Source organism: Drosophila subpulchrella, unplaced genomic scaffold (assembly GCF_014743375.2).
Source record: "Drosophila subpulchrella strain 33 F10 #4 breed RU33 unplaced genomic scaffold, RU_Dsub_v1.1 Primary Assembly Seq42, whole genome shotgun sequence".
Taxonomy (NCBI): Eukaryota; Metazoa; Arthropoda; class Insecta; order Diptera; family Drosophilidae; genus Drosophila; species Drosophila subpulchrella.
Window position 1 is genome coordinate 1,245,311 of NW_023665635.1, and position 10,452 is coordinate 1,255,762.

At 38.9% G+C, this 10,452-nt stretch overlaps 1 protein-coding gene across 1 annotated transcript; it reads left to right on the top strand.

Moving 5' to 3' along the window:
- The first annotated feature begins 9,281 nt into the window (after positions 1-9,281).
- LOC119562309 lies at positions 9,282-10,244 on the top strand. Its single transcript, XM_037875464.1, has one exon. The coding sequence runs from the start codon at positions 9,319-9,321 to the stop codon at positions 9,991-9,993; it is 675 nt and encodes a 224-aa protein (XP_037731392.1). The 5' UTR covers positions 9,282-9,318; the 3' UTR covers positions 9,994-10,244.
- Positions 10,245-10,452: the final 208 nt, after the last annotated feature.

A 10,452-nucleotide genomic window follows, 5' to 3' on the forward strand; every position in this document is an offset into this window, starting at 1 on the left:
TTAAGAAAAATCTTACCCCCTTACCATGCGGCCGTCAGGCGTAGCATTGGCGCATTCCCAACGACCCCAACTAAATGCATCCTAGCCGAAGCAGGATTGCCGGACATTAAAACCAGAGTCGCGCAAACTACCTTTAAATTAATACCGAAACTCATGTGCTCAAACAACTCTATTTTGCTGAAGGACTACGAAGTTGCCTCGAAGCACCGTAGGAAATTCAAAGTCCAGTCTACGATACGAAGATGTATAACCTTTATCAAGAGACACAACATAGGGTCGCCTTATCGTTGGAACAAAGTCATTCCATCCCCTCCGTGGAAATTACACTCCACCGCCGTAGACACTACACTGCATGATTTCCAAAAATCAAGGACCCCAATCACAACGTTTAAGCAGCTATTCGAAGAAGTTACCCATAAATACTCCGATAGGAAATGGCTTTACACCGATGGTTCAAAGTCCGACGCCACAACCTCCTTTGCAGTGGTTGACCAACACGGATTAATTGTTTCATGGGGTCAGCTACCTCACCACTTCTCAGTTTTTACAGCGGAAGCAGTAGCTATTATTAAGGCAATTAAATTTGCTATCGAACTTAAGGGAAGTTATATCATCTGCAGTGATAGTCTGTCCACCCTGCAAGGAGTACAAAACTTCTGCAACAACAATAACCTTCTATCCGAAATTCGTCACGTCTGCATCAAAAACAATAGCAAAATTAAACTATTATGGGTCCCGGCTCATATAGGAATCATTGGGAACGAGTTAGCCGACAATGCTGCAAAATTAGCCGGTCGGGCTCCGTGCCATACAATCATACCTGGAGTACAACAGGACATCTGGGAAAACATCAAGCACATTTTGCTGGACATCGAACTGGAAGACTGGTCGTCGTTTAACCACTGGTATAAACAATTTAACCCTGACAAGAAAGACATCAAGTTCCCTACGTCAATCAACGGAAGGGAATGCGCCATTCTCACTCGATTAAAAACCGGACACACAAATCTCATACATAAGCACATCCTTAATGGGGAAAGTCGGCTAAACTGCCCTAATTGCGGAGAAGAACTATCAGTAAAACATCTACTTGATACCTGCGGACACTACCAAAACATCAGAACAAACCTATTCGGTCTTACTCCGCCATCAAATCTATTAACTGACCTAACAGCTGCCAACTCCAAACTATTATTATCTTTATTTATGTAAAATTATACACCTAATTTAAACATTCGTATCAATCATCAAATATCCCCTCTCATTAAATGTTAAATCACAAATATAAATGTAACAAAATTGTTATCAATTGTCGAGTCGATGGCCATAGTAGCTAGTTACTCCTTTCCTTAAATTAGTTAATATATTATAAATGCGATTTATGTATAATAGCTAATACTAAATAAATAAATAAATAAATAAAATCCTGTCGCCATATAGAGTAGACATCTTTTATTTGTTATTGTAATTCTTTATTTAAAATCTTTATTCAGAATCTGGAGCAGCATTAGTGCCGCTTCCAACGTCAAGTTGTTTCTGATTTGATAATTCTCCTTAGGTTCTAAGTAAGCCTAAGTCTCGTAGCTGCGCTGCCTACAGTTGGACGGCAGAGAGACGGCTATGTATATCTTATATATATTAGTGTATTTAATTATGCTCCCTTTAGCTGGAGCGCGAGGGTATATGTATGTACTTGAGTTTGGCTGAGCGACCGGCGTGTGCAACAGAATGCTGACACTTGCACTTTCTGTGAGCGCGCCGATCGACTCATGTTTCGGCCACTTAGGCTTTTGACCGGGCCTTTGTTTATGTAAACACTGCAACAAAGTGTTACAGTGTGTTTGCTTCAAGTACTGTTGGTACAGTAGTTATTCAATATATGTGCATACTACACCGTAGCCTTGTACGCAGCGCAAGTTTGTTACGAATATGCCACGCCCACAAACCACCCAAACCTGTGGCGCCCACAATTGTCATGCTATTTATAGAATTTTAGATAAAATTTTTTTTTTTTTTCGTCAATACCTATCGATTGATCCAATAAAAAATTTGCCACGCTTACTCTTACGCCCATAACGCTTAAATCTGTCTACCGCCGGTAGGTGGCGCATTTCAATCAAGCTTTGCTGCTTGCATATCTCTATTTCCCTTTGGTCCCTTTAGCTGAGTAACGGGTATCTAATAGTCGAGGTACTCGACTATAGCGTTCTTTCTTTTTTTTATGTAGATGATTTAGTTATTGCCACACCAGACATCGAAAAGATGAAATGTTTCAAATCATACTTACTGGACAAGTTCAGAATGACTGACTAGGAAGAAATACGATATTTTATTGGAATGAGAAAAGAAATTGATGATGCTAAAATGCTTTTGAATAAGTTCAAAATGAGTGATTGTAAATCAGCCAGCACTCCACTAGCAAGAAAGCTTAATTATGAATTATTAAATTCATATGAACAAAATCTTATGTGCTGGAATAAAAAAAACCAAAATTCAGTAGCTGGTTCATCGACTGAGGCAGAATATATGGCCTTGTTAGAAGCTGAAAGGGAAGCCTTGTGGTTGAAATACCTATAAGAAAGTGTTCATATCCAATTTGGGAGACCTATAAGAAAAATATGTGAAGATAATCAGGGGTGTAGTAGTATAGCTAATAATCCCTCATGACATAAATAACTAATAAATAAAATAATAAAAAATAATATCATTCTACGAAATATTTGAAGTATCGACAGTAATGGATAATATCTTAATTTGGTTAACTTTTGTAAACCAAGCGGCTAATATTTTCTCTAACCTCTGATCTCGTAATTTAAAACTACTATACTAAATCCGCTGAATTGTTAACCTAAGCTTGGAAACATTTTTAAGTCTACCGTTTCTGTAACAAATTATTTATATTTTGTACATCTGTGTTTTTTCTAAAATATCATTCATAACCTGTACCTTAAATTCGAAGGTCATTAAGAGACATTGCCCTTAAAAACCGAGTTTTACGCCAAGTCTTTAGAAACGCTGTAAGATCCAAACGCGAGCTAAGCCTGAGGAACGACAAATGGGGTCTGACTCGATCATATTTTACTCACGATTCGATGAGCACTTCCAGATTATAAGTTTCAAGCTGCGGTTACATTATTTGTTTTTCACTGTGTTCTTGTAACGCTAACCCAAGAGCCTCTAACAGAAAAACATATTTACACCCATCAAAATACCAAATTCTTAGCCTTATATCTCACGAAAGCAATTTTCTCCAGATCCACCTAATTCCGCGAAGAAATTATTTTCCTTGGACCTCGATTTTTTGTTTATGTTGGTCATCCATAGTCCTGTGAATTCTTAAGAAATCGTTGTACATCAAGATGTTTTAATAGCAAGTGCGGGGTGTAACACCGGAATAAAGCAAAAACATTTTTTTTTTTAATGTTTCAGAATGTTTATATGACTGACATCCTAGAAAAACCTAATTTCCTTATATATTGTTTTGTTAACAACTTAGCTTTGAAAATAAATTACAAGAGAACCATGACAGACTGCAGCCTTTTACTTCAAGTACATTTTTAGGAATTCGCGTTCCATGGGTTATACTTTGTTCTCGGAATTCGAAGGTTAGAATCGTAAAAAACAGTATCACTGTGGATTCAGTCAAGAGTCGTTTACTTGCCTTTGAAGTTATTGCATGCACCCGCTTTATCATTAAAAAGCTTGGCAGTTCCTTCCTTCATTGCGAATTGTACTGTAAATGTCAATTTTGAAAACATTGACCATTTTATCTAAAATATTACTTTATTAGAATGAAAATCTATAGCCAATATGAGTATTACTAATAATGTAGAGAATGGTGTCATTAAATCCGGGCAGACGATCTTCAGATTAAGTAAGAATTCAAAAGCATTTCATGGAAAGGAGCGACTATACACCGAGCTTTACTCTGCTGGCCGCGCAATTAGCCGGTGTTTGACCACTTACGAGTGCCAGCTTGAGGACGATGTAGAGCAACTGCAAGAGGCGCTTTTTGATTCAGTTTGGACTGCGCCAGGTAGCCTCGGCTTCGACCAGTGAAAGGGACAGCTTACTAAACGATCTAAAGGAATTGACGTCCCAGGGACTGGATGATACTGAACACAGTCTGGTGTTAAGCAAACCTACTTACTCTGCCCACTGCGAGGATGTCGCAAAGAATTGGTAATTGGAGTTTGCTTTCAGCAGGATTGTTGTCCTCTAGAAAGCAGATCCATGATTATTTGCGAGGGTGCTACGAACAATGCTACCTTTTGCAACATTGTGGACCAGGACAGTAAGAAAACCCAAGAATGTAGTTTCAAGGCTGTGGGGAAAAGCATTGTTGGTCGAAACATTCAGCATGCCCTGTATAATATGGAATACAAACTAGGAAGAACGCTATAGTCGAGTACCTCGACTATCAGATACCCTTTCCTCAGCTAAAGGGACCAAAGGGAAATGGAGATATGCAAGCAGCAAAGAGAGATTGAAATGCGCCACCTACCGGCGGTAGACAGATTTAAGCGTTATTGGCGTTAGAGTGGGCGTGGCAAATTTTTTTTGAATCAATCGATAGGTATTAACGTGACCAACACATTTAAGCTAAAATTTTGTATCTATCATGAAAATTGTGGGCGCCACAGGCTTAGGCGGCTTGTGGGCGTTAGAGTGGGCGTGGCATATTCGCGTAACAAACTTGCGCTGCGTACAAGGCTATGGAATCTATATCTGAGATCCCTATTCTCTATCTTTAATGGTTTCCGAGATATCCACGTTCATACTTACGATTTGTTAAGGTTTGGGGGTGGTTTGTGGGCGATAAAGTAGGCGTGGCAAATTTTTTTTGGGTCAATCGATAGGCATTTATGAGAACAATACAATTCAGTTAAAATCTTTATTCTAGCGTCAAAACTGTAGGAGTCACAGTTTTGGGCGGTTTGTGGGCGTTAGAGTGGGCGTGGCACTCTGCTGAAACAAACTTGAGCTGCGTAAGAAGCTCAGGAATCTGCACGCCAAGTCTCAATAGCCTAGCTCTTATAGTTTCCGAGTTCTCAGCGTTCATCCGGACAGACAGACAGACGAACAGACGGACATGGCTAGATCGACTCGGCTAGTGATCCTGATCAAGAATATATATACTTTATGGGGTCGGAAACGCTTCCTTCTGCCTGTTACATACTTTCCGACGAATCTAGTATACCCTTTTACTCTACGAGTAACGGGTATAAACGCATTTTAAAGAAGTCCCAAACTTCAAATCGAATCCTTAACATAGTTTAAGTAATGCTCCGAAAAAATGTCTCGTTTGTTCTGCGTTTGTTCTACCAATTCTTCAACCTTTGTATACCCACAAACACAATCGTCCCTGTTCAAGTTTTCACTTCACACAAAATGTGACAGGGTTGTCACAGTACTGAAATCAGTAAGAATAAGACAGTGCATTTTTTTAAGGACTGTGACAACTCTGTTTGCTCGAGCAGTTTGAAACACTGATTGCTTTTCAAAGAACTACCAAAAGAGGTGACCCAATACGATATTTTACAAATAAAACGTAAGATATATTACTTAAGCTTAGGTAAGAAATAAGTGCGGTATTGTATTAATAATCAAACAATCTTATCAGGCGGAAGCACAAAAATGGTGTTCAGGATGACATTTTTCTTGAATTTATGCGTAGAAACGATGACATTGCCAGGGGCTTTGTGAAAGGGGATAGAGTGCACCAGTGAAGAATATTTCCGTCTGGAAAAAAGTTGAGTACTTTATTAATCTTAATAGTAACACATATATGAAAACCTCAATTAATTTTACGTAGGCATGGTGTGACTAAAAGGCCGCCGTTAAGAAAAATCTGGCGCACAACAGAAGGGAATCTTTAGCTACACCCAAATGCCACTCTCAGGTGCAGAGACTTCTGTTGCTATTCTCTGCAGAATTTTCCGTATGGTCGAGGGCATCGAAGTCGCTAAAGCCTTTGGCCCGCCTGCGAATGAGGAAGGGGTGGATCGTGGAATGCATCCATCTAGGTCCAGTACAACGGGGCAACTAACTCCTAAGCGACCTCGAATGTCCCATACAAATAATTCAGAGGAGGCTTGCGCCACGCAAAACAGTTTAATGCAGCGCGTGGTGAAGTCGCTAGAAAAAATTAACAAAAGTATGGAGGCCCAAAATGAAGAAATGTCACGCCACCATCAGAAAATGGAGGAGATAGGAGCCAAAAAGCTAGAAGTTCTCCAAAACATTATGGAAAAGAAGTAATAGATTTTAGTAGTAGTAATAATAGTAAAAATGATCTGCCTGCAGTGAAGCATTGTAACTGAATGTGATAAATACAACTTTATATTGTCTACTTTATTATTATCTACACGTTTACTTAAAGATTCATATTAAACATTAATTCATAAGGATGGATGATGAGGATCATAATGTAGTGTTCCCTAAAAGCATCGGAATATACTTTTTAGTAGACCAATTGTGCTCTCATTGTCCTTTGCATACTTTTATTTTATGGACTACGATAAGGAGTTAGCACAAAATGTTCTAAAGCATATCCTGAATCTGCTACTACTAAGAAATTACTAGTTCTTACAAAAAAGTCCCTTGTGCGACTGTTGTTTCAAATAAAGGAATCATGACATGATCCTGGCTAAGTGGCATCAATGGATAGTATCTCCATATCATTGTTGCATACCAAATAGAAAAACGGGTAGCTAGTGTCATAGACAAACTTCAAAAGTTTCATTATACAATCTTACCATCATAGCATTTATGCTGAAGTAGCCTTTGCGATTCAAATATAAAGATGACTCTTTAACTGGCTTTATAATTTTAATGTGTGTGGAAAACCAAATTGACGAAAAAATTACGTCTTAGATTGATCAATCTCGATCAACGTTTGTTGGGTGAAAATGTATTGAGATTCCAACGCTCCCACCACTTTGTGCAAAATTTTGGAAAGAGTGCTCCTACCTATATTCACATTCTGATCCTTCCCCACCCCGATTGCTAGGAACTGAAGAACTGACGCACCCTAGGTAGTATGGGAAATAATAAGGTGTTCTAGGTAGAGTCCAACTTCTGCTACAAGAAATGCGAATAGTTCCTTTTCGACCCGGTAATATTTTATAAATCTGCAAAGCTTACATTTTTAGATTCCAATATTTGCAATTTGTAATATAGGCTAACTTACTGCCGATCAGAAAGTGCTGCAGCTTATGCTCAACAACTGTGCCTTCCCAATTCGTTACTTGCCAAAACTTGCAAGAAAACTTTTATAAAAAAAATATCTAGCCGAGTCGATCTAGCCATGTCCATCTGTCCGTCTGTCCGTCTGTCTGTCCGGATGAAAGCTGAGATCTCGGAGACTGTAAGAGCTAGGCTATTGAGACTTGGCGTGCAGATTCCTGAGCCTCTTACGCAGCGCAAGTTTGTATCAGCAGAGTGCCACGCCCACTCTAACGCCCACAAACCGCCCAAAACTGTGGCTCCTACAGTTTTGATGCTAGAATAAAGATTTTAACTGAAATGTATTGTTCTTATCAATACCTATCGATTGACTCAAAAAAAAGTTTGCCACGCCTACTTTATCGCCCACAAACCACCCCCAAACTTCAAAAAATCTTAAATATGAACGTGGATATCTCGAAAACTATTGAAGATAGAGAATTGGGATCTCAGATTTAGACTCCGTAGCCTTGTACGCAGCGCAAGTTTGTTACGCGAATATGCCACGCCCACTCTAACGCCCACAAGCCGCCTAAACCTGTGGTGCCCACAATTTTCATGCTAGATAAAAAATTTTAGCTTAATTTGATTGGTCCCGTCAATACCTATCGATTGATAAAAAAAAAAATTGCCACGCCCACTCTAACGCCAAGAACGCTTAAGTCTGTCTACCGCCGGTAGGTGGCGTATTTCAACCACGCTTTGCTGCTTGCATATCTGCATTTCCCTTTGGTCCCTTTAGCTGAGTAACGGGTATCTGATAGTCGAGGTACTCGACTATAGCGTTCTCCCTTGTTTTTTTATAGTTTGAAAAAAGTTATGGAAAGTCCGCCGATTTCTCCACCGATTTTCAGCACTAATCTTTCGGGAACTTGCACTGCATTTTAGCAGACTGCAATATAATAATATTTGCAAACAAGAACTTGTGGCTATTTGCTTCGGTTGTATGCATTGGATTTGTTCATAAGTAATGTCTATTCATTAATAACTACAGCAGGCCAAAACTAAATCAATAATTAGGCTCTTATCAAAAGGCAATCCCGTCAGTCAGCTGTTTTATTTAGGACCAAAGGGAAATTTTATTAAAAGTCCCCAACAATTAAGGGATATTTATTTCTTTTAAAGGAAAATCCGACAATGTTAGCGAACTCACTTCGGAGTGGAAACTGGAACAGGTCTGAAAATCGTGACACCAAGAATCACATAATGGCCAAAAGAACTATGAAGCATTTAGTATGGCACGTGAAAACGCGTTCAAGAGCTGAAGGATGTGTGTCATAAATGAGACAAAGAAGGATGACATGCATAGAAATGTGATATACGAGCCTGTTCCCGTTTCCACTCGGAAGTGAGTTCGTTAACACTGTCGGTTTTCCCTTTAACATAATACAGCTGTATGTCTATGATTATGGCTTGAACCTGTAACAATAAACATTACACCCATCAAAATACCGAATCCTTGGCCTAATATTTCACGAAAGCAATTTTCTTTAGATTCCCCGAACTCTGTGAAGAAATTACTCTCCTTGAACCGTAATTTATTGAGACTCGCCATGTCCAGTTATACGAGTAGATTGGTCATCCATTGGCATGTGAATTTTTAAGAAATCGATGTTCATTAAAGATATTTTGATCGCAAGTGTTGAGCGTGACACCGAAATAAAACAGACTAATCTTTTTCGAATTTTTCAGAATGTTTTTTAGTTTAACAACCCAAAAAATCCTAGGAGAGCCCAATTTCCTTATATATTCTTTTGATAACAATTTAGCTTTGAAAATCAATTGCAAGAGAGCGATGGCAGACTGCAGCGTTATTTCATCATGCAAGTTTTGAGGAATTCGCGGTTCATCGATTATAGTTTGTTCCCGAAATTAGGAGGCTAGGACCGTAAAATGCAGCATTACTATGGATTTAGTCAAAGGTGGCTTACTCGCCTTTGAAGTTATGGCATGTACCCGCTATATCATTAAAAAGCTTGGTAGTTCCTTCTACAAGCAGCCTTAGCTTCAGTTCGAGTTGTACTGTAAATGTCAACTTCGAAAAACATTGACCATTTTATTTAAAATATTACTTTAGTAGAATGAAAATCTATGGCCAATATGAGTATTACTAGTAATGGAGAGAATGGTGTCATTGTATCCGGGCAGACGATCTTCAGTTTAAGTAAGAATTCAATAGCATTTCATGGAAAGGAGCGACTATACACCGAGCTTGGCTCTGGTGGCCGCACAATTAGCCGGTGTTTGACCACTTACGAGTGCCAGCTTGAGGACGATGTAGAGCAACTGCAAGAGGCGCTTTTCAAAATATCTTCCCACTATGCCAAGATTCAGTTTGGACTGCGCCAGGTAGCCTCGGCTTCGTCCAGTGAAAGGGACAGCCTACTTAAAGATTTAGAGGATTTGACGTCCCAGGGTCTGGATGATACTGAACATAGTCTGGACTACACATCTTCCACACAAGTTAAAATTCGTGTTAAGCAAAACAACATACTCTGCCAATTGCGAGAACGTCTCGAGGAATTGGAAATTGGAGTTTGCTTTCAGCAGGATTGTTGTCCTGTAGAAAGCAGATCCATGATTACTTGCGAGGGTGCTACGAACAATACTACCTTGTGTAACATTGTGGACCAGGACGGTGGGAAAACCCAAGAATGTGGTTTCAAGGCTGTGGGAAAAAGCAGGCCTGTCGGTCGAAACATGCAACTTGGCCTGTACGATATGGAATCCAAAAAACAAGACCTACGGTTGGGTAAAGAGTCATAGACCTCATGCATACGCGAATAAAAAAAAAAAGGAAAGGAGAAAATACCTTGCAATAAAATACGCTACGCAAACACAATATCATGAGACCGAGAAACAACATAAAGAACAACAAATGACGAAGCATTTAGTTTGGCACGTGAAAACGCGTTCAAGAGCTGAAGGTTGTATGTCATAAATAAGACGAAGAAAGATGACAAGCATTGAAATGTGATATTGTATTTTATTGCACCCAAAAAAAATGTGTTATGCTACGAAACATAGTATTATATATATAATCTTCGTCAACAAACTACATATATTAATAAAGTCATTTAACTTTTTCATTTCAGTGGGCATATTAATTTTTTCACATGTTTTTAAAGCAGCTAAAATTTTTTACCATTTTATGCACTACGAAAAAATTATTTTTGGGCTAGTATCAGCAGAAATAGCTTTTATAGTTATAATTTAAGGAAAATT

What these genes read in the sequence shown, in the direction of transcription:
- LOC119562309 (XM_037875464.1), top strand. Translation starts at nt 9,319, where the DNA reads ATGGCCAATATGAGTATTACTAGTAATGGAGAGAATGGTGTCATTGTA.